Raw genomic sequence first — 24,031 nt, 5'->3', positions numbered from 1 at the left:
CCGAATTACCGCTGAAGACCGAGCTGAACTTCGTCGGCGGGTCCCGCTCCGTCTTTGGCGGTAATTCGCCAGCGGGGGTCCTTCCGCCCCGGAGCGGAAGGACCCGCCGCTGGCGAAGACCGGGTACAGAAGAAGCTCCTGCGCCTGGCCCCGCAAGAGTTTTCCGGGCCCCCTGGAGGGAGTGAAGGACTCCGCTCCAGGGGCCCTGAAAAACTCTGGTGGGGGCCCCTGTGGGGCTCGGGGCCTGGAGCAAATTGCCCCTCTTGCCCCCCCCCGGGCGGCCCTGCCTCACTCTTCTATTCTGCAGACTAAACAGGTTCCCCCAGCCTCTCCTCGTAAGTCATGTGCCCCAGCCCCCTGATCATTTTTATTGCCCTCTGCTGGATTATCTCCCATTTGTCCACATCCTTTCTGTAGTGGAGGGCGCAAAACTGGACACAATACTCCAGATGAGGCCTCACCAGTGCCGAATAGAGGAGGAATAATCACTTCCCTCGATTTGCTGGCAATGCTCCTGCTAATGCAGCCCAATATGCTGTTAGCCTTCTTGGCAACAAGGGCACACTGCTGACTTGTATCCGGCTTCTCGTCCACTGTAACCCCTGGGTCCTTTTTTGCAGAACTGCTGCTTAGCCAGTCGGTCCCCAGCCTGTAGCGGTGCAGGGATTCTTCCTTCCTAAGTGCAGGACTCTGCACTTGTCCTGGTTGAACCTCATCAGATTTCTTTTGGCCCAATCCTCCAATTTGTCTAGGTCACTCTGGACCCTATCCCTACCCTCCATCGTATCTACCTCTCAGTAGCTCAGTAACCTACAGCTTGTCACAAAGGGACCCAGTGACAGTTCAGCCCTGGTAATGCCCTGTCTCTCCCCACAGGATGCTGCCGTTCATGGACTGGGTGCTGGAGCTGCTGAGCATGGAGCGGACCCCCCTCCATGCTTACACCATCTCCGCCCTGCTCCTTGCCCTGCTGGCCCTGCTCTTCCGCACCCTCCTGCAGCTCGGGAACTCCTGGCACCGCTACTATGTGAACTGCCAGCGGCTGCGCTGCTTCCCAGAGCCCCCGCGTCGCAACTGGCTGCTGGGACACTTGGGGATGGTAGGTGTCATGTCATGTGGGGGTGGGGAGGGGGTGAGTGTGTTCTCTTCTCTCTTACTCCTTGCTGCCACTGAGACATGGTTTGATCCCTGCTGGGAGGAGCCACCCTTGCCCATCCCAAGGGAGGGGCTTGTGGAATAGCCCCTGAGAGGGCTGGGGGTAGGTGACTCTGCTGGTTCAGGCCTCTCCCTCCATCCCAGGTGAAGGGTTTTGGTCCCAGCTGGTGCATGGCCTGGAAGGTCGCTCAGGGAGTCGTGCCCATCCATCAGACCCGTGGGAATGGGGTAGGAGACAAGGGTCCTGGGACAGCTCCACCAGGTTCTCAGCACACGCCCTGTCTGGCACCAGAGTGGGCAGCGTCTGAACTCAGTCAGACATCCTGACCCAACGAGGAAGCTGGAGTCAGAGGCATCGGTCACACTGCTGTTCCCATCTTGCTGTGGATCGGGCCCTTCCTATGGCTGCTGGCTCTGATGCACCCCTGATACAGCAGGGCCCTGGGCTCCATCTCTGGCACTGGATGGGGTGGGAGTGGTGGGGCAGCTGGGGCTCTGGCCCACATGGGGGGTGTGCGTGCGCGCCCCCTACCCACCCAGTGCCCCGCACACAAGTACCACATTCTCCAGGCAGGGCCCAAAGCTGAGTGTGGGATGTGCCCTGGTGGGTGACTCTGGGCTCCAGTGCCCAGACACTTGCCCAGTGGCAGGGGACTCTAAGGGAACCAATCCATAGAAGCCTCTCTGCTCACCCCTGGCACAGCCCTGTGCCACCCCTGCCAGCCCGCTGCACCCCAGTGGCTCTGCCTGCATTGGTGCCTGTTCGGTCGCCTTTGCTGTGGAGCAGGAAGGGTTATAAAGCCCTTGACGGCATGGCCCCACCTGGTGTAGCTGTGGCAAGGGCATAGCCAATCACCATGTGCCATGATATCAGGCATGGGCCATGCTCAGGAGTGAGGGTCTTGACAGATACACTTGGTACGGCACGTGGCAGTGGGGAGATCCCTGCCTCTGCTCAGAGGATCTGATTCTTCCCTGTCTGGTGTGCACTGACTTGCTCTGGACTCTAGGAGGGACCCAATCCTACCCTGTATTAACTCTGCCCCGTCCCTCCTGCAGTTCATACCTGGTGAGGAGGGGCTGAGCTTGGTGTCCCAAACAGTTGCTACATTCTCCCAGGCCTTTGTGACATGGATGGGGCCCTTCCTACCAGTCCTGTCCCTGGTGCACCCTGATTATCTCAAGCCGATCACAACAGCCTCAGGTACGCTGGCTCCTGGGGGTGGTGGTGAGACTGAGGGTATGTCTGCACTGCATCTAGACACCCGTGGCTGGCCCGTGTCAGCTGGCTCGGGCTGTGTCAGGCTTCCTTCTCCGCTCTGAACTTTAGGGTACAGATGTGGGGACCCATATGAAAGACCCCCTAAGCTTATTTACCAGCTTCGGTGAATAGTAAGCTGCCACTACCAAGCATGTTTCAAATCTTAGGGGAGAGCCACTTGGGAAATAGTTGGGGAAAGGCAGAGTTCCAAGTCCCTAACACCCCCTCACCCCTGCCCCTTTCCTGGGCAGATGTGAGACTAATTCCTCCCCCCCCCCAAGTCCTTACACCCCTGTTCCTGGGTAGGCTTGACAGTATACCCTCACCAATTAGTCCTGGTGAACACGGATCCAAAACCCTTGGATCTTAAAACAATGAAAAATCATTTAGGTTCTTAAAAGAATTTTATTAAAAAGAAAAGGTAAAGTTCATCTCTGTAAAATCGGGATGGAAATAACTTTGCAGGGTAATCGGATTCAGAGAGCCCAGAGGAACCCCCTCTAGCCTTAGGTTTAAAGTTACAGCAAACAGAGGTAAACCCTCTAGCAAAAGGAACATTTATGGGTTGAGAAAACAAAGATGAAAACTAACGCACCTTGCCTGGCTGTTACTTACAAGTTTGAAATATGAGAGACTGGTGTCCGGTCCCTCTTAGTCCCAAGAGTGAACACCACCAAAACAGAGCACAAACAAAAGCCTCCCCCGCCCTCCCCAAGATTTGAAAGTATCATGTCCCCTTATTGTTCCTTTAGGTCAGGTGTCAGCCAGGTTAGCTGAGCTTCTTAACCCTTTACAGGTAAAAGGATTTTGGTGCCTCTGGCCAGGAGGGATTTGATTGAATTGTACACAGGAGGGTTGTTACCCTTCCCTTTATAGTTATGACAGGCCGTTACACTGCAATGTAGATATTTTGGCTGGGGCTGGAGCCTGGCCTCTGGACCCTCCCCCCCCCCCCCATGGGGTCCCAGAACTTAGGCTCAGGGCTGTAAAACTGCAGTATAGACATTGGGATCAAGCTGGAGCCTGAGTCAGCTGACATGGGCAGGTCACAGGTGTCTAACTGCAGTGTAGACACAACCTGTGGGGCCAGAGATGAGACACTACCTGGGCCCCTCTAGCCTGTCCCCGGGGAACCTATGCAGGACTGGCCTCAGCAGTGTGTTCTCCAGGGCCCTGGCCAGGCTGCTGTGACCATCCCAAGGGACAGGGCTCCCAGCCAGTCCCTCACCCCCAGTGTGACATCATGCTGGTATGAAGGTTTTCCTGATCTTCCCCAGGGTGGGGCTGGGAGCCAGTCACCTGGGGCCCTGCAGAGCAGCCCAACCAGAGCCCTGGGGAAGGCACCAGAGGGGACAATCCGCCTGGGAAGCTAATGGGCCTCTCCCAGCAATAGCTCCTCAGTCGGCACTGTCCAGCCTGGATCTCGCTCTGCTCCAGGTCAACCCCCCCACCCCCACCCCCGTGAGTCGTAACCCTCATGTTCTCGTACATAATCAGTGCAGGCCTCTTGGCTCAACTGACTCGCTCCTGCCCGGGTGAACCAATCCTTCCCTGCCACCTTGGCTGCTCTCCTCTGGGTTCTGCACTGTGGGCCCAGCAGCCTCTTCTGGCCTTGACAGCTGGGATTGGGTTACCGTAGAGAGGGGTCCAGGGGGCCCAGAGCTGAATGCAGGGTGGGTCAGGCCAGGAGGGACCGTTCTGCTCCTCTAATCTGACTGCCCGTGTCACAAGCCAGAGACCCTCCCCAGAGCTCCCTGCAGCCGGCCCCGAGCTCCTGGCTGTGCTGGAGGGAGCGTTACAAAGGGACAGCCCATCTCCAGCTAAAGACTCCCAGGGATGGCAAAGCCCCTGCGTCCCTGGGCCAGTTGTTCTCAGGGTTCGTTCCCAGGGCTCATTCCCCTCCCTGTCAAAGACTTGCAAGGCATTGCCAGTCTGAGTTTGTTCCTGCTGGATCTCACTCAGCCGCTGTCTGCTGGATGGCAGAGCCCTCTGCTGCCAGGCGTCCCTGCCCAGGGAGGGGCTGGTAGCTGGGATCTAGGCACCTATTTTCCTGCTCTTGAAGAAACTGAATCCATTGGGCTCCTATAGCCTGCCCCAGAGAGGCAGGTTTTCCAGAGCTTGAGTCGTTCTGGTGGCTCCTCCTGGACCCTCCCCTGCTGTCACTGTGGTATTGGAGGTGGGGGCACAGTGAAGGGAAGGGCTATTGCCTCCCTGCTTCATTGTGGGACAGCTCTGCCCAGGCAGCCCCAGGAAGCTTTAGTCTGTCTCGGGGGCCGTGCTGCATTGGAAACCCCATCGGACCCGGACTGGCTCTGCAGAATCTCCTTCCTCCGAGGCAGTTCTGGATCCCCTCAGAGGATGGGCTGCCTTAGTCCAGCTTCTCCAGCTCCCTTGATGTTACTGCTTTTGCTGCAGGCCAGTGTCTGCAGCAGCTCACCCTGGGCGAAGGCCGTCAACGTGCTCTGTGCAGGGAGGCAGGGGAATAAAATGGGGCTAAGTAGCTGCGGGGGCCAGGTGTTCATGGGGGTCTTCCTTGGGCCCTGGTGTTGGCTGATTCCTGTTTGACTCTTGAGAGATTGTGTCATTTGCTGCTTTGGGGAGTCCTGCCCAGCCAGCTCCTGCTATGCTCTGGATGCAGGGGCACCCGGAAGCTGCCTGCTGCCATAAGGGGATGGGCACGAGTCCAGCGATGTCCCTGGGCCCCATGGGCGGGGGGAAAAGGTGTGCAGGAGCAGGCAGAGCGCCTCTACAGGCTGCAGAATGTGAGCTTCCTGACAGCTACTGCTCCACCTTTAGAAGTGAGGAGATGGTGCCCCTGTGGCAACAACACCCCCCCACCCCCGGCTGCAGCTGGTGCTGCCTGGAGCCATGGACAAGCCCTCACCCCACCAGAGCCACTGAGCACTAGCAGCTCCTCTGCTGGGCACAGGGAGCACAGCCTGGCTGTCTCCTGCATGGAGATCCAATGTTCCATAGCGGGGACTGAGGCTCTCAGCTCCACCAGCGCTGTGCCCGGGCTCCTGGGAACAGCACGGGGAGGGACCTGGCCGTGCAGGGCAGACCTAAGGCAGCACCCAGCAGGAGCTGCTACACCGCAAAGACCCCTGCAGCCTGGGCAGGGTGATGGCTCAGACACTCTGAGCAGCAGGGCCAAGGGCACTGCCTGGCTGAACTCCCTGGGGTCAGCAAGCAGAGCCACCTCCCCATGGGGGACCTGTGTCATCATTGGTCTTGCAGGAGCAGCTGGGGCCCCATGGGGAGGACACGGAAACACTCCAGAGGCGGGATAGTGATGGCCAGCAATGATCAGTGACGTGGGGAGCCTGTGCTGGCCCTGTCCCCTCCCTGCCACCCACGGAGAGTGGCCCCTGCTAGGGCTGGTTGCCCAGTGCTCTGGCGCCTCTTGTAGTGCCAGTCACCCGGGTGCTGAGAGGAGGCAGCGGGTGTAGCAGAGGGTGAGGGTTCGCTGCAGCTCTGCCCCCCTAGTACCGCCCTGGTGAGCGAGTTGCTGGGGCTGTGCGCTGCAGGGGGATGTGCAATGAGCAGAAGCCAGACTCCAAAGGAGTCCAGTCCCCAGCCTGGTTGGTGCTCCCTGGCCTGGGGGCTCCTGCTCCATCCTCTCCTACCCCCTTGCGGAGGCGACATCTCTGTTCCCGTTAACGTTCTGCTGCCACTCTTTCCAATTAGCCCTGTTCCAAGTGGCGCCTGGGCTCGCAGGGCCACGGGCACGTGGAGCTAAGCGGGGGCCTGTTTGCTCATCCCTGAACTGCTGCCCATTCCAGCAGCTAGGGGCTGTGCCCAGGGACCCAGTTCCGTCTGCTGAAACTTTGTAAACAATCCCTGTTGCTGATGCAGCAGCAGGAACAGAGTCCAGCTCCCTCCCCCAGTGCCAGGCTGGCTTGGCAGGACACAGACGGGGGAGGTCTGGCTTTAGTGCTCCAAGCCAATGGCTGGGTCTGAGTGGAGAGAGTTGCTCCCTGGAGCAGAGCTGTATGTCACTGTGCCAGGACAGGGGTGTTTTGGGGCTCAGGAGCCCCCAGTCCAGTGGGGCGGCTCAGCTGGATGGCAGAGAAGCGCAGTGCAGGGGCTGTGTGAATGCATGTAGCTAGTTCATGCCAGGGCTGAGGGCTCATGCCCCTGGGTTCAGCTCTGCACAGAGAACAGCTGGGAGCCTGTGTTTGCGATAACACAGGGAGCCCCAAGTGGCCCCGTCCAACCTACTGCCAGGTGAGGGCAGTCTCCCCTCCCCCATTAGAAATGAAGCTGGGGGCACTCTGAGAACAGCCCGCAGTGCATCTGCCTGGGGAGCTGCTGCTCCTGCAGTGGGCTGAGTCAGGTGCTGGGCCCAGCTGGCCCGTGGCTAACCCATGGCTCCTTGTTGTAGGCTCAGAACACGGAGGAGGGGATGCAGTACGTGGACGAGCTTGTCGGGCGCTATGGCCACTCCTGCCTTTGGTGGTTTGGCCCCTGGCTTCCCATTCTGCGGCTCTTCCACCCAGAGGCAGTTAAACCCGTCCTGCTGGAATCAGGTAGTGAGGGTGGCCCCAGTGCCAGGAGTTTGTGTGTCTGTCTGTCTGTCCCAGGGCTCAGCAGGGGTTGGATTCCCAGCAGGCGCCTGGAACTATCTGTTGTGTGTGCTGCTCCCTAGAAAAGCCCCTGGCCAGGAGGAGTGGCTGCTGAGACCAGCCCTCCTCCACAGGGCTGAGGAGGAAGCTGCCTGGCTCTTGGAGCTGGGGAAGGGCTCAGGTCTCGGCTCAGCACATGGCTGCTGCCAACCCAGGGTCCTTAGTGAGTTCCCCTGGCCCCCGAGGGGTTGGGGCAGAGGCTGTAGCCAGCCCTTAGTGTCCTGAGAGGAGCATGTCCCCCTGGCTGCAGCTGCTGGGCCAGTGACCCATGGGAACAAAGGTTCCTTGCAGCACTGCCGGCGTCCCTGGCTGCTGGGGCTGGTGATAGGCGACGTGGGGGCAGCCCAGTGGGTCTGATAGCATCTAGCCAGCTCAGGGACGGACTCACACACACCTGCCCTTCATCAGCTCAGTCCATGGTCCTGAAGGGGGTGCAGCAGGGCTGTGGGGGACAATCAGGGAGGTGGTGCAGGGGAGAAACAGGTCAGGGGGTCTCATAAGGACTAAATGCCCAATGTTCTTGGGCGGCAGATACCATTGTGGGGGTGCATGACTGTGAGACATCAGGGGAAATCTGGAGAATGGTGCAGATAAGGGGTGGAAGAGATGGGAATAGAACCCAGGAGTCCTGGTGCCTAGCCCTCTTCAGACCCTGCTGTAGCCACAGGATCACCACCCTGCTCCCAGAGCTGGGGATTACAACTAATAAATAGGGAGCTTTGAAGATGCCAAGCTCTGTACTGTGAAGGCCCCATGTGACTGCCGAGCTCCCGCGGTCCGTGACTGCCCCAGGTGCAGTGTCTGTCGCTCTGCAGGCCCGGCCTAGGCTGCAGATGCTGCTTGTGTCCTGTGTCCTGCCTGTCTGGTGACTCGCTCGGAGCAGAGCCTGCTCTGCGTGAGGGCCTGGTGGCTCAGCGCCTGGTCCCTGTCGTGTGGCTCCTTCACCCTGTTCACTGAGCCTGTCCTGCTGCCCCAGCAGCTGCCCTCCTGGCTGCTAGGGAGGAGCCTGCAGCAGGGTGTCCAGCAGGGCTCTGCCTTGTCTGATGGGGGCTCCTTTCACAGAGGGATGCTCCAACGCTCCTTAGGAAGCAGCCAGTGGAGCAGGTGGGTGCTGGACAGACCCACGTTCCTGCAGTTGCCCCTTTCCAGACTAATAGGTCCTGCAGCTCCAGCTGGGGCTCCAATACCAGTAGCTCTGCACTTCTTCCCTGTGTCCTGGTCCGGGTATGTGTGTGTGAGCGCTGGCACCGGGGTGCACCCCAATACCGCCCCCCATTCTGTGTGTCTGAGCGGTAACGCCGGGGTGTTCCCCATTACAGCCCCCCATGCCGTGTGTATCTGAGCGCTAGCGCCGGGGTCTGCCCCATTACCGTCCCCCATGCTGTGCTGTGTGTGTCTGAGCGCTAGTGCCAGGGTCTGCCCCATTACCACTCTCCTTGCCATGTGTGTCTGAGCGCTAGTGCTGGGGTGCACCCCATTACTGCCCCCCGTGCCGTGTGTGTCTGAGTGCTAGTGCCGGGGTGTGCCCCATTACAGCCCCCCATGCTGTGCCGTGTGTGTCTGAGCATTCATGCTGGGGTCTGCCCCATTACCACCCTCCTTGCCATGTGTGTCTGAGCGTTAGCGCTGGGGTGCACCCATTACTGCCTCCTGTGCTGTGTGTGTGCCTCAGCACTAACTCCTGGGCCTGCCCCATCTCTGGTCTCCCCCACAGCTGCCATCGCGCCCAAGGACTACATGTTCTACGGCTTCCTGAAGCCCTGGCTGGGTGAGTGCGCGTTATTCTGGGGTTGGATCTTGTGCTTGGTGTCATGGGGCCCAGGCCCCAGGGGACGGGCTTGTGGGGAAAGGAGGGTGTGATGTTCCCCTCTGGTGTTATCTAGACATCTGCTAGGTCACTCCAATCCTTGACTCTGGGAGCCAGCCTTAGCCTGCTCTGCTGTGAGAACCCCCACTCCTGGGCTGTTCACACACAGCCTCTGGCATGTAACTGCTCCTTGGACAGTGCAACCGAATGACACTAGCCAATATCTCTGGTCCCAGACACAACCCCAGGAACCTCCGTCTTGCAGTGTCCAGTTATGCCCGCTGGAGTCTGCAAGTTTATATAAGTTCATCAGTGTAACAAAGAAATTGATATGTACCAGGCTTGTTATCCCAAGGAGAGTCTCTGACACACTTCAAACCAAGTTGGGGGGGAGATAGCTCAGTGGTTTGAGCATTGGCCTGCTAAACCCAGGATGGTGAGTTCAATCCTTGAGGGGGGCCACTTAGGGATCTGGGGCAAAAATCAGTACTTGGTCCTGCTAGTGAAGGCAGGGGGCTGGACTCAATGACCTTTCAGTTCTAGGAGATAGGTATACTCCTATTATTATTACCAAACACACTGCTTCGGGTAGAATAAACAAACAGATTTATTAGCTACAAAGATTGATTATAATCACTTAAAATCTAAGCATAACAAGTTGGATTTGGTCCAATGAAATAAAAGCAAAACACATTCTAAGCTGATCTTAGCACTTCCAATGCCCTTACAAACTTAGATGCTCCTCACCACAGGCTGGCTGGTTGCTCTTCAGCCAGACTCTCCCCTTTGATCAGCGCTTCAGTCACTTGGTGGTGGTATTTGTAGATGGAAGTGGACGAGAGAGGAAGAGCCTGGCAAACATCTCTCCCTTTTATCATGTTCTTTCTTCCCTCTTGGCTATGCTCCCCCCGCCTTCGGGGTCAGGTGAGCATTACCTCATCGTGGTCCCTGACTAACCAAGGGAAGGGGGGTGACTCACCAAAGTTCCCTCACCAAAGGCTCTTGAGCAAAGTCAGCTGTCATGGGATAAGAGGGAAGGTCCTTTCTGGATCAGTAACTAGTTAAAAGACAGGAAACAAAGGGTAGGAATAAATGGTCTGTTCTCAGAATGGAGAGAGATAAATAGTGGTGCCCCCCAGGGGTCTGTCCTGGGAACAGTGCTATTCAACATATTCATAAATGATCTGGAAAAGGGGGTAAACAGATGACAAAATTTGCAGATGATCCAAAACTGCCCAAGATAAACCCAAAGCAGACTGCAAAGAGTTTCCAAAGGATCTTTCCAAACTGGGTGACTGGGCAACAAAATGGCAGATGAAATTCAATGCTGATAAATGCCAAGTAACGCACATTGGGAAACATAATCCCAACTACACATACAAATGGATGGGGCCTAAATTAGCTGTTACCACACAATAAAGATCTTGGCATCATTGTGGATAGTTCTCTGAAAACATCCACTCAACGTGCAGCGTCTGCCAAAGAAGCGAACAGAACGTTGGGAACCATTAGAAAAGGGATAAATAATAAGACAGAAAATAACCTATTGTCTCTGTATAAATCCATGGTACACCCACATCCTGAATCCTGTGGGAAGATGTGGTCGCCCCATCTCAGAAAAGATATATTGGAATTGGGGTTTGGAACAGTTTCCGTATGAGGAAAGATTAAAAAGACTGGGAGTTTTCAGCTTGGAAAAGAGGTGACTAAGGGGGTATGGCCACTGTCGGCAGACAGGACACGGGGCTGGATGGAGCATTGGGCTGATCCAGCCTGTCTGTCCTTATGTCGGTGTGGAGCTGGAGCTACTCATGCCATAGCCGTGAGCACCAGCACATGGGTGTGCACAGGATCACGCACAGACCTTGACATGTGCACACACCTCTCTGCACATACCACCACGCATCTGCACATACACACGCATGCACCTGCATTTTCATGCCCACATGTGTCCCCACAAACACACGTATTTCACTCACACCCCCACCCACGCTCCATGCACGCATTGCACACACGTGCACACTCTCATGCCTGCCCAACATGCACCAGGGAGGTTGGTTCTCGTTGAGCACCCCAGCTGGCTGTGACCCGGGGGCTGCTGGGGGCCTGGGCTATGGGATGTCTGCCGTGGCTACCAGGCTCTGAGCTGAGTGCCTGTCATCTCAGGGGACGGTTTGCTGCTGAGCAATGGTGCAAAATGGGTGCGGCACCGGCGCATGCTGACGCCAGCCTTCCACTTCGACATCCTGAAGCCCTACGTGAAGATCTTCAACCAGAGCACTGACATCATGCATGTGAGTACCTCCTCTCCCCCCACGGCACCAAATCCAGGCCTGTGCCTCTGCCCCTCCCCCGGCACATGCTGCCCTGGCACCCTGCTACCCCCAGCCTGCCCGTGACCCTGCTCTCCTCCCGTGGCATATGCTGCATCATCACTACACTGTGCCCCTGGCCCCGCACCCGCCCTCACTCCAGGGCATATACTGCACCGATACCCTGCCCACCCGCCCGCCTGCCCACTGCTCTTGCACCTGTCCCAAGCGTATGCCCATCCCTGTCACTGCACCAGTCCACTAACCTACTCCCCTGTCTGCTTGCCTGTCTCTGACGCTGGCCCACCCGCACTGCAGTGCTGTCCCTGCGGGCAGCTGCTCGGGTACGGCTCTCACGGGCACTGTTCTCCCACAGGCCAAGTGGCGCAGGCTGGTGGCGTCAGGCTCCACCTCCCTGGACATGTTTGAACAGGTCAGCCTCATGACCCTGGACAGTCTGCAGAAATGCGTCTTCAGCTACAACAGCAACTGCCAGGAGTGAGTGACACGGGGGCAGCTGTCCCAGCAGGGCCCTGCACTGACCCGAGGGTGGGAGCCCCCTCATTGCGGGAGGTCAGAGTTGGGAGAATGGGCTGCAGGGTCCCTCCCTTCCTGGCCTGGCCCCAGCGAGCCCGTCCGGATTCATGGAATGGGTCCCTGAACTGGAGGGTGTTACTGCCGGCCTGGGCAGGAGCAGGGGGCCTTCCGGGGAAGGTGAGTCTGGAGGTTTTGGGGGGTTTCTGTAGTTGCTGCACCAGGCGTTGGTCAGCACTGGGGGTGGAGCTCCTCAGCTCACTGGGCAGAGGCTGGTGCTTGGTGCTTCCACTCGCTGGTCTGTCTGCGAATGCCTGTGGGGTCGGCCTGGCTGTGCTCAGGGCCGGCTCTACTGTTTTTGCCTCCAAGCAGCGCGCCGAATGGCCGCCACGGACGGCGGGGGCCGTCCGCGTGCCGTTAGGGTGGCACGTGCGTTTCCGAGGAGGCGGCAATTCGGCGGCAGCTTCTGCCTTCAGCCGGAAGACAGAAGCTGCGCCGCTGCGGACAGCTGAACATAGAAGCTGCTGCCCAATTGCGGCTGCCGGGGAAACGCGCGTGCCACCCTAAGGGCACACAGACTGCCCCCGCCGTCCGCGGCGGCAATTTGGCGCGCTGCTTGGGGGCAAAAACACATGGACTGCTGCCCCTTGCAGATTGCCGCCCCAAGCACCTGCTTGGGATGCTGCTGCCTGAAGCTGGCCCTGGCTGTACTGTGCTTCTCCTGGGGGATGATCCTGCTGTCACATCTCGCTGCCAGGAAGCTCCTCACCTCAGTCTCGTCACCTCAGAACCCTCCTGCCCCCAGTTTATACATGTACTGCAGGGCCCTCTTCTGCAGCTTGTACCTGTTTTACTGCACTGGTGCACGTTGGCTCCCTGTCATAGGACACTGCCAGCTGGCTGCGGGACCTGCCGGTGCAGGGGGGCCCCGGGCTGGCGGAGGGACCTGCCGGTGCAGGGGGGCCCCGGGCTGGCGGAGGGATGTGCTGGGAGCCCAGCATTTCTGCCCACAGTGTGCGAGTTCAGAGCGGACCCCATTGCCAGAAACAGGACTGAGGGCTGGGCTGGAGCCACCTGGCAGCGACGGGGGAAGTGGCTGGTTTCCTGGCAGGCAGGGAGTCAGTTCCCACCTCTACCGCAGTGAGGTGACCCATGACCCTGGGGAGCCCGGGCTGGACTTGCTCACACCAGGATGCCCCAACCCATCAGCCTGCTCTGGGGAGGAGTCCGAGATCGGCTCCTGCCAAACCCACGTCCGTTCTGTCCAGCTGATGGGGAGGGGCACTTTTCCATCCCTGCCAGGCCCAGCTGTGCCCTGAACCCCACCCGTCCCCCACAGGCACCCGCTGACCGACCGCTCCCCCATGCCCTGCTGCCATCGCTGCCCTATGGGGATGGGGCCCCCTGACACCCCAGAGTCCGTGGTGCACCCAGGGAACAGGCTGCGTTAGCCTGGGGGCTCCTTGGAGCCTGCCTGGGCCATGCAGCCCCCACACTCCCCGTGTCTGGGACTGTTTATGGTCCCTGTGACTGGGGTCCCAGGGAAGCCAACTGAGGTCACTCAATTAGGGTGACCTGCAACGAATGGGCAGGCAAACCCCCAGCTGGTGGATATTCCAATACTTAGATTTACCAAGTCAGTGCAAAACAGCTTCTGTTATACCTCACTGGTTACTCAGAAGTCAACAACACAGTTCCCTTAAAGCAGCCCAGCCTCAAGCCTCCACCTAGACACCCAAGTCAAATATGATGAGGATCAATGAAAATCTTATTTATCATATAAAAGAAAAGGTTCTACCAATCCCAAAGAATCGAACACGTTACCTCCCAGGTTATGGAATATTCCCGATCTTACCAAAATCCACCCTTACAGCTGATTCTTATTAAATAAATTAAAATTCATTAAAATAGAAAAGAGAGAGAATTGGTTAAAAGAACAGTATACATACAGAGATGAGTATAATTCTTGAGGTTCAGATTTATAGCTTTGTAGATGCAGAGAGTTCTTTCAGAAATAGTCCATAGGTTATAGTCCAATGTTTATATTCAGGGAGGTCCTGTCAGAACTAGGATCTCAGTTCTTGTGACTTAGGTTTCCCCTGCATGAAGCCTCAAGCAGATCTGAGATAAACAGGCTCAGAACCCAAGGGTCTGTTATACAACTCCAGGTCTTCTTTGGCAGGTCGGAGTCCCTAGGCCAGCAGTAGGCAATCGGGGTGACTTTGAAGTAGGTCCATTATCAGTAATTAGCTACACAAATTAACATAAGGCAGTTGCCTGTTTTTTCACCATTCGCAGATGATTGGCTGTACATTTCAAAGAGAAAGGAATACAGCGATATCCTGCATTTACAAGTCATTTAAATGCTAAGATGTTCGTTTGATCTCTGAATTAACAGAGTACAGCCTAGACAGGGACTGTTTGCTTACACTGTTGACCTCTACCAATATATCTGTAAATAGAAAAAAAACACTTTTAAGGGCTGAATTTGAGCTGCAGGATGCTTAACCCTTTCCGGTGGTACGTCACAGTCCCACACTGGCTGAGCCACAGCAGCAGCCAAAGATACCCAAGCTCAGTCTCCTCCCCAGCAGCTGGCCCAGAGATTCTGTGGCTGGGAGATCACACGATTGCTCTGCTGCGAGGCCCAGCCCCCTGGGATTCCCCAGCTCTGATCAGGGCGCACCCCCCGGCCCCAGCCTGTCAGTTACATGCTGGCCTGTTGTGTTGCAGGACGCCCAGTGACTACATCGCGGCCATCCTGGAGCTCAGCTCCCTGGTGGTGCGACGCCAGCACCGCCTGCTCCTGCACTGGGACTTCCTGTACCACCTGACGCCCGACGGGTGGCGCTTCCGGCGCGCCTGCAACACTGTGCACCGCTTCACAGCCGACGTGGTGCAGCAGCGCCACCAGGCCCTGAACCGCCTGGGCAGGGAGGCCTGGCTCAAATCCAAGCAGGGCAAGACGGTGGACTTCATAGACATCCTGCTCCTGGCCAAGGTAACATGGTGGGGGCCTGCCCCATGGTGGTGGGGGGAAGGTCACTGATGTCCTGCTATTGGCCAAGGTAGCACAGTGGGAGGCCGTGCCCTAGGGAGCTGGGGGTTCGTTGACGTCCGGGCAGGGCGTTGCCAGGTGGAAGGTGCTGTGTGATGTCTGTCACACCAGGACTAGCCCCCCAGCCCAGCTCTCTGGAGCGGCCCAGCCAGAGCTGCCTTCCCAGCATGCTCAGCGTGGAGCAATATAAACTGCACTTGGCGCCATGGGACCAGCACCTCTGGGGAGCTCGAACACCAGAGCCAGGCTGGGCATGCGGGGAGGGGAGCCCACCTTGGGGCCTGGGGCTGTGGGGCAGGGCAGGGGCTGCCTCTTTCCTTGGGCTGGGGTGGAGGGGAGATGGCCTAGTTCACTCCACCCCGAGATGTCCCATCCTCCCAGGCTCTGAGATGGGGCAGGCGTGGGCTGGGCCCCGTGGGGAGCCAGGTTACCCGTACAGCAGTGTGTGCTCTGTGCAGGATGAGGACGGCCGGGACCTGTCAGAGGAGGACATCGCAGCCGAGGCCGACACCTTCATGTTTGAGGGTGAGAAGCCACCCTGGGGAGGGGATGGGGGGCCCTCCTGCTGACCTCACAACTTCATGTGGGGGGATGGGTGTCACGGAGTGTGGGGGCGTCAGGGCCCTGCACCCCCCACTTCCTGTGATTCACCGTGACTCTCAGCCAGCCAGTAAAACAGAAGGTTTATTAGACCACAGGAACACAGTCTCAAGCAGGGCTTGTAGTTAGAACCAGGGCCTCTCAACCAGGTCCCCCTTTGGGGCAAGGATGTTAGACCCCAGACTTGGGGTTCCCTGCCTCTTCCCAGCCAGCCCAAAACTGAAATAAAAAACCCCTCCAGCAGGCTCTCTCCCTGGGCAAAGGTGTCAACTCCCCACCCCCTTCCTGGCTCAGGTTACAGGTTCAGGTACCGTCCCTCACCTAAAGTCATCCCCTGCTCTCCCATCCCCCATGCAGACAGCCCCAGTAAAACTAAAGGACATTCCCAGGTCAATCCACCCTGCTCCCTACTGCGTCACAATGGGGGTCTCGGCAGATGACATGGCTCTGGTGGGGAGGCCAGGAGAGCTGGGTTCAGTCCCTGGCTCTGAATGACCTGAGTGTGCCTTTTCATGAAATGGGGCTAAGACAGATCTGCCCCTGGGCACTGCCAGACAGTCCCAGCAATAGAGGCGAGGCGCTAGAGGGGGCAGATGTTCAGTCACCCCACTCACCTCCCATGCACAAGGGGCCTGGAGTTCTCAGCTGGCACTGCCAGAAAGTCACAGGGAGCGAGGCCTCAGTAGAGGTGCTGGCAGGAGCTGAGCCAGGCAGGGTCCCTCCAGCCCCGGACTCTCCATGGTCCCTCTCTGCCCCCTGGCGTGGCGGCTCTCATGCTGCGCTGGCCTCTCTCTGCAGGCCACGACACCACAGCCAGTGGCCTCTCCTGGGTGCTGTATAACCTGGCCTGTCACCCCGAGTACCAGGAGCGCTGCCGCGAGGAGATCAAGGACTTAATGCGGGACAAGGAGTCAGAGGAGATTGAATGGTGAGATGGCTGCTCCAGCTGCAGTGCTGGCTCTGTCCAGTGCAGTGTGGACCCCCAGCACCACCACTTCCAGGGCCTGTGGGGCCTCCCCCACCCTTTAGTCCCAGCACAGCCCCCGCCCCACCTCTGAGGGTTAGCACAGCTGCTGCCCTCCCCTCCCCGCTGGGGTCCCTTCACCTCTGCCAGCCCCGCAAGCTACAGGGCTTCCCCTGCAAGATGGGCCTAGGCTGGTCCCCAGTGCCCGAGGGCCCTGCTGCTCTGGGTTTTGCCTGCCCCCCACCAGATGCCTAAGGGCGCTGCCACTCCCCTGCCACTCACGGTGTCATAGGTCCCCTCAGTGCCAGCTCCATGCAGATGTGAATCTGTCCCAACCCTGGTGCCTGACTCATGAGCTCACACTGGGCCTCTCATGCATCCACCTCTGGGGCCAGCGCTAAGCTCTGCTCTCTGCAGGGAGGACCTGTCCCAGATGCCCTTCTCCACCATGTGCATCAAGGAGAGTCTGCGCCTGCACCCACCCGTCACGGCCGTGTCCCGGTGCTGCACCGAGGACATCAAACTGCCCGACGGACGTGTCCTACCCAAAGGTACCAGCCTCCTTCCCTGCCCCCAGCCAGGGTCATGGCACCAGATCTGGGCCCATAACCCCTGAGGTGCTCAACCCCTCCCCTCCTTCTCACTTTCCTCTCTAACAAGGCAGTTTCCTCTCTGGCAGGGAACATCTGTCTGATCAGTATCTACGGGACACATCACAATCCTGCTGTCTGGCCGGAGCCCCAGGTATCGCTGGTCACTCTGTTCTACCCTTTGGCTCTACTCCACCCCACGGCCACTTCCAGCATGGCACTAGGGGGCGCTGTGCTGCAAGGGGTGAGATTGGGGAGCTCGGTAGGGGGAGCTGTCCCCTCACAGTCACTGCTGACCCAGTGCCTCACATAGCACTAGGGGGCGCTGTGCTGCAAGCGGTGGGATTGGGGAGCTTGGTAGGGGGAGCTGTCCCCTCACAGTCACTGCTGACTCAGTGCCTCACATAGCACTAGGGGGCGCTGTGCTGCAAGGGGTGAGATTGGGGAGCTTGGTAGGGGGAGCTGTCCCCTCACAGTCACTGCTGACTCAGTGCCTCACATGGCACTAGGGGGCGCTGTGCTGCAAGGGGTGGGATTGGGGAGCTTGGTAGGGGGAGCTGTCCCCTCACAGTCACTGCTGACTCAGTGCCTCACATGGCACTAGGGGGCGCTGTGCTGCAAGCGGTGGGATTGGGGAGCTCAGTAGGGGGAGCTGTCCCCTCACAGTCACTGCTGACTCAGTGCTCCGGCATGGCACTAAGGGGTGCTGAAACACCAGCAGTCTAGCAGCTACCTATTCCCAGCCACCCTCCCCAGAGAGGAAGCTTCCCCCCGCCCCCGAGCTTGCCTAGAGGGGAGTGAGGGTCGCACCCCCATTCACACTGGGCAGGGCTGGGTCACTGGGCTCGGCCCGGCTCTGAGTGCAGGGTGGAGGCAGAACCATCCCCACTGCCAGCGCACGGTCCCAGTGGGCAGCTCGGTCTTGGGGAGCCTGGTGTCCATGCTGTACTGGGGGCGGGGGCTGCCTTTGCTCCCTCCTTGGCTCAGGGACCCCAGCTCCCCCCCCAGCTCCCCTCATCATGCCCTGTGCTTGCTGCTCCAGGTCTATAACCCGCACCGCTTCGACCCAGAGAACTCCAAGAACAAGCCCCCACTGGCCTTCATGCCCTTCTCTGCTGGACCCAGGTAACCTGCCTGCCGGGCTCAGAGCCCCTCGCCGCACGAACTGCCCCCTCCTCCTTTCTCCTCCCCTCCCCCCCCGGCTGCCCACCAGCGAGCGGCTCCCTGTTGGTGCCCTGGCTGCAGTGAAGCATTGTGGGATACACAGGAGTTGGCCTCTGATCAGTGCTGGGGTCAGCTGTTATTGCTGAGGATCTGCCCCTTCTCCCAGAGGAGGTTGGGCTCCCCCCAGTGTCTGTCTGTCCCTGCGGGCAGTGGGTTCTGGGGTGTCTGTCCCTGCTCCCCCATCCCTGCTCTCACATGGCGTGTGGTTTCTGGGTGAAGAGCACCGGCTGACACACCTGGCTCTCTCACAGGAACTGCATCGGGCAGAACTTCGCCATGGCAGAGATGAAGGTGGTGCTGGCGCTGACGCTGCTGCGCTTCGCCGTGCGGCTGGATGAGAGCAGGCCTGTGCGGCGCAAGCCCGAGCTGATCCTGCGCAGCGAGAACGGGCTGTGGCTGCACCTGGAGCCGCTGGGGCCCAGCCATGAGAGCCGGCCCCCCGCACCGCGCTCCTAGGGCCATCTACTGCCACCTGCTGCAGGGGATCCAGCCTGCTCCACACTGCTCAGGGGCCTGCCGAGTGGCAGACCAGGTGGGGATCATGGTGGGGCCAGAGGTTAGCAGACACCTGGCAGTCAGCTCTCTCCTCTAATCTAGACCAGCCCTCTGTACCAAAGCAGGCGCTGTGGGGTCCAGGCATGGGGCCCCGAAGTTGCTGCAGGCTCCTTTCAGACACCAGCTGCTTAGCCTTCTCCCACCTGCCCCTGGGAGCGAGGGTGACAAATGCCTTTCCCCAGCCCCGCTGGATGTCCACGGTCACCTGGTGACTCAATGTCAGAGCTAGAAATGGAGCCCAGCAGCCTGGCTCCCAGCTCAGCCCACTCACAATCTAGGCGACCCCCATGGCCTGCGTTCCCTGCCCCCACTGGCCAGAGTCAGGGTGCCCGGCAGTTTGACTGCTAGCCTAGGATGTGGGAGACCCGTGTTCACTTCCCTGCTTGGCCACACAGGGAGCCTGCAGCATTGGGCAAGTCACTCTGCCTCTGGCCCTCAACTCCCATCAGTGCAATGGGGCTATTGGCCCTGCCCACGGGGGCTGAGGGTAAATGCAGTCGGGGGGTGAAGTGCCACATAATTATGTTGGGCATCTAAGACCACGTGGTCAATAACCCTCAATGCTATGGGCTCGTTAGTGGATCAGCCCCTGTGTTCCCGCCAGCCCCTCCCCCGTGTCCTGATGCTGCTGCCTGGAGCTGAGGGTCTGGTCTCTCTCTCTCACTCCCTTTCCCTGGAGGGTAGGAATCTTCCCTCCCACCCACTCCCCCTCTGTCCTGCTCCCCCCACTTCTGCACTCAGCAATCCACCCGCCTGGTCTGTGGCAGGAACGCTGAGGGGCCTGCGGACAGGTGGCTCAGTGCTCTGGACGATCTTCCTGAGGGGCCCCCAGGGGCCTGGGTGAGAGCTTCTGCCTTGGGCTGCTGTGGATGGCTTTGAGGTGGGGCAGCAATCCAGGGGGCAGCTGCCTAGCAATGGCAACCTGCTGGCTGCAGTCACCCAGAGGAGTTGGGGCAGGGAACCTGTAAGTGTGTGTGTGTTTTTTCTCTCTCTCTCTGTAGTGCCCAGGGGGGCTGGCTGCAGACCCAGCAGGGACCCACTCTCTGCCACAGGGAACTCATGGTTCAAGGAGACAAACAGTGGTTGAGGGCTGGGAGGAGGGGGCTTAGTGTGGCCCCTGGGGCAGCTGGACCTGGAACTGGGGGACAGTTGGTTTCATGATATTTCCAAGTTCGTGCCCGAGCACAGTGAAGTCCAAGGCCCCTGCTGCAGGGAGGATGCCATGGGGCTTTGGGATCCGGCCTGGGGGTTTCAGGATCTGGCCCACTGAGCTTTGGGTTCTGTCCTTCGTCCACACGGTGGCAGGCTCCAGCCCTGGGCTCATCCTCTCCCTCCCATCTCTCTGGTCCCCGCTGCCTCCTCAGGCCTCAGACTTCAACCGCATGCTCCATTTCTTGGCCGCAGGGCTTCAGAGCCGAGGATCTGGCCAAGGGTCTTCTGGCTCTGGTCCCCAGCTGTGAGGCAGCGGGTACCGGCCCCAGGCTCGCCAGCCCCCCCATTGCCCCGGCCCACTCTGCCTCCTCCGGCCCTGGGCTTTGTCCACATGCTTAACCCCGGCCACGGGGCTTCAAGCTCAGGCCACGGGATCCGGCTGCAGGGTGTTCGGCTCTCTGGCTCTTGGCCATGCACTGGCAGGTGCAGGCCCCTAGCTCACCCCACTGCCCCCATCAACTTTGGCCCCTGCTGCCACTCCCACTCCTCCCATTGTCCATGGGACCCACTGCCTCCTCCAGCTCCCTGTCTGTTCCCCCCACTGCCCTGGGGCTCCGCTGCCTCCATACCCACCTCCCCATCCAGGGCTTAATTTGTCTGTTTGGTAATGTCACTTTTCACAGCAGACCGAGAAGCGAGCTGGGAGGCTGTGAAAAGCGACATTAACATACAAGTGTCACTTTTCACAGCAGCAGATTTACTAGCTCGCAAGGCTAAAAATAACCAACGCAACCAAAAAAGCAAAAGAAACTACAACGAAAAAGACAAGAACGTGCAGAGCCCCTTGTTTGCGTTTCTATTCTGCTCAGGGCCAGTGAAGAATAAAAACAACTGGACTTTATTTTTACTATTCAGTCTGCAAAAAAACCCCAAATCCTCCATAAATAAATGACACTGCTTTGGACACGGGTATGTACATATTTGTTTGTTTTTCCTAACATTAGTTAAGTATTTTAGGAACAAGGGTCAGAGCGGCCACCAGCAAGAGTCACCGCTGCTGGTGCGGGGCCCCTGCGGAATGGTCGGGGTTAAGGAAATTGGGGGAGATGAAAGAACTGAGTGTTGACCTGTGAGCGACTGGTTCTTGGAACTCCAGGGTTGTGCAGAGTCGCAGTGAACACCGTTGTGTGGTGCTATCGAGCCGGATTCATTTGCTACGTGGAAAAATGGAGCAGGTTATTACACACCATGAACTGGTTTGCTTCATTACTAATGTGTCATGTAACCAGTGACTGGAGTCTTTGTATTCACACATTTGTGTCTGAACGGGGTGGGGGCCCCAATGTTCTTTGTGCCCAGGCCCTCAATACATTTGAACCAGCTCTGCCTGCTGTGACCCAGAGGCTGGCGCCCCGTCACTGGCAGGGAGACTCTGTGCAGCTGAGGGGGGTGAGGGGCAGCAAAGACCCAGGTCTCATTGCCCAGTTGTTTGTGTTATACTCCCCCACCCCCGTCTTCTCTGCCTGCGGGGTGTGACAGCAACACCCACATGGGGGTTCCCCAGCACACCAGGCCCAGCAGCTCCAGGCATTTGAACGTGGCAGAAAGGCTGATGTTCAAACAACCCAGCGGCTGAAAAATAAAACCAGAATAACAGAAATCCTGTAGGTAGCTGCTTCTACACCACGTAGGCAGGAGCCCAACCCCAGCTGAGCTGCCTGGGCAAAAGGGCCAGGGGTTAACCCCCCCCCCCGACCCTGTCCTTTGAGACTGCTGGGGTGGGGGGGCACTCACTTTGACAGTGGGTTACACAGCTGTTTACTAGATGGCAGCAGGATATTGGGGCTCAGGAGTCTTGGGTTTTGAGTCTGTCTTGGGGAAGAGAAACAGGAGTCACAGCCCGTAGCTGGGGGGCAGGACTCCCGGAGTCTCTTTCTGTCTCTAGGAGGGGAGTGGGATTTAATGGATTATAGTGTCAGAGATTTCAAGGCCAGAAGGAACCACTGTGCTCAGCCAGTCTGCCCTCCTGCAGAGAGATCTGTTAGCCAGAGACCCTCAAGCTTTATTTAAGAACTCTGGGTGATGGAGAATCTGCCCTCCCCTCTGAGGCCACGTTTACACTTACCTGCTGGGTCGACGCGGCGAGTTCGACTGCTCGGAGTTCGAACTATCGCGTCTGATCTAGACGCGATAGTTCGAACCCCGGAAGCGCTAGTTCGAACTCCGGTACTCCACCGCGGCAGGCGGAGTTGCCGGAGTCGACCTTGGAGCCGCGGAGTTCGCTTCCGCGGCGTCTGGACGGGTAAGTAAGTCGAACTAGGGTAGTTCGAATTCAGCTACGTTATTCACATAGCTGAATTCGCGTACCCTAGTTCGACCCCCGACCTTAGTGTAGACCAGGGCTGAGTCAGCTGTTCCTAGGGTTAAGTCCCCTCCCTGTTAACCATTGTCACCATATTTCCAATCTGACTTTGTCTCATTTCCGCCATTGGCAGCCATAGGTGTTAGCCTGGTAAGGCATAGGCATACGGGAAGGCAGAAATGCAATGAGCCTACGCTTCCCAAGGCCTGGAAGATAATAGCTTAGCTAAATTAATTAGGGTGTAAGGCCCAAAAGCCTTAGAGTCAGGGCCGGCTCTAGCTTTTTTGCCACCCCAAGTAAAAAACAAAAGGGCGGCCGGAATGTGCCGCCCCAAGATTGGCTGGAAAGTGCCACCCCTTAAAATGTGCCGCCCCAAGCACGTGCTTCCTCTGCTGGTGCCTAGAGCCAGCCCTGTTTGGTACCTCGGTGCGGTGAGAGTCTGGTGTCTCCTCGGGATACACCGCCAGTGGTAACCCTAGAGAGGTCACACCTCTTTGCCACACAGCACTACAAATTTGTGTCAACCTAAATTACGTTAGCATACAACCATCACAGTTATTACATTGCTTGTGCATGTGCACACTGCACTCCTTGAGTCAGTGGTGCGTGGTCTCACCAGGAGTGCTTGTATCAATGCAGAGTTCACCATGAGTAGCTATCCCACTGTGCAACTCACTGCCATTCCAGCCCAGAGTGATTAGAGAAGTTTTTGAAATGCCTCACGAGGCCGAAACGAGTCACACTGCGCAAATCCTGCAGGCTCAGGCGCCCCGTGCTCACAGTACTCAGGAGAGTAGTGCAGAGCTGTGCATGCTCCATGCTTCTGCCAGAGATAGCAGACAGTGAGAAGGGATGCGCAGGTTTTGGGGGATTTTGAAAAGAGGTGTGAAATATTATGGGATGCAGAACACTGCATTATGGGAAGTTGAACACATGTTCCCAGTCACTCCTGTGCATCCTCACCAGGAGCGCTTGTGTCAATTCAGAGTGCAGTGCATGTCTGGAGTGGCTCACGACCATGAGTGCCTATCTCAGAGCAGACTGCCAATATCAGGGCAGACCCCCAAGCTGGTGGTGTGTTCTACAATTAGATTTCACCAAGCCAGCAACAACTGTGAACTCCTGGATCACTATACGAGCCTTACCATGGAGTCACACGCAGTCCCCTTAGACTCTCCAGTCTATCCTGCCATCAAGACAAACTGGACTTAGTGATAAATGGTCACTAACACCAGAAATGACACCACATTCAGGTTGCTTCCAGTCCCAAGAGACCAGTCACCTATCCCAGATCACTTGGTACTTTCAATCCTGCATCAAAGTGATGCCTGTAGCCAATCCTGTAAGAAACTTGCGAAAGGTTTATTAATTAGGGGAAAGGACTAAGAGCGTCATTTACAGGTCAAAGCAAGCGAACATGTACAACCAATGAGTTACCATCTGACTCCTGAGAGTGACAGAATTGTCCTGATCTGTCAATTCAAAGCGTCTTTCAGGGCACCCCAGGAGGCAGCCCCTGGGGATCTCTGGCTTCAGTTTCAAGTCTCTGGCCCTTCAGAGTTCAAACAGCCACAAAGGTGCCGTTTCTTCTTGTCGGGGATTTTTATTCCCTTTCCCCACAGTTCAAGGTGATGGGAGGAGTCCATGTGCACATCCCTCCTCTGGAGTGGGGGGAGAGCAATCAAAAAAGTATTTTGTCTTCTGATGTTCCACAAGGGTTTGTCTGGTGTCTATGGGCCTTCTTGTGTTGGCCAGACGATGACAGCTCCTGCGGCAAACTAGTATTTCACACCTGGTGATGTTTCTCTCCTCTCTTTGAGGGCTTCCAGTTT

General features: G+C 58.0%; 1 protein-coding gene across 4 annotated transcripts; it reads left to right on the top strand.

Moving 5' to 3' along the window:
• Window positions 1–876: 876 nt before the first annotated feature.
• On the top strand, window positions 877–20,801 carry LOC123354018 (cytochrome P450 4F22-like). Of its 4 annotated transcripts, none has more exons than XM_044995615.1 (12): window positions 877–1,099; window positions 2,215–2,359; window positions 8,756–8,809; window positions 11,015–11,142; window positions 11,537–11,658; window positions 14,428–14,695; window positions 15,211–15,277; window positions 16,151–16,280; window positions 16,734–16,867; window positions 16,996–17,060; window positions 17,949–18,031; window positions 18,382–20,801. In XM_044995615.1, exons 1-12 carry the CDS (start codon window positions 878–880, stop codon window positions 18,584–18,586), a joined length of 1,623 nt encoding a protein of 540 aa, XP_044851550.1. In that variant the 5' UTR covers window position 877; the 3' UTR covers window positions 18,587–20,801. The 4 variants fall into 4 exon arrangements, with proteins under 4 accessions (XP_044851550.1, XP_044851551.1, XP_044851553.1 ...); XM_044995616.1 differs by lacking the exon at window positions 2,215–2,359 and adding an exon at window positions 6,801–6,945 and having other exon boundaries at window positions 898–1,099; XM_044995617.1 differs by lacking the exon at window positions 877–1,099 and adding an exon at window positions 6,801–6,945 and having other exon boundaries at window positions 2,223–2,359.
• Window positions 20,802–24,031: the final 3,230 nt, after the last annotated feature.

The sequence above is a fragment of the Mauremys mutica genome, chromosome 20 (assembly GCF_020497125.1).
Source record: "Mauremys mutica isolate MM-2020 ecotype Southern chromosome 20, ASM2049712v1, whole genome shotgun sequence".
NCBI classification, from domain to species: domain Eukaryota; kingdom Metazoa; phylum Chordata; order Testudines; family Geoemydidae; genus Mauremys; species Mauremys mutica.
The sequence above is the reverse complement of the archived record's forward strand: the minus strand, read 5'-3'. Positions and strand labels throughout refer to the sequence as shown.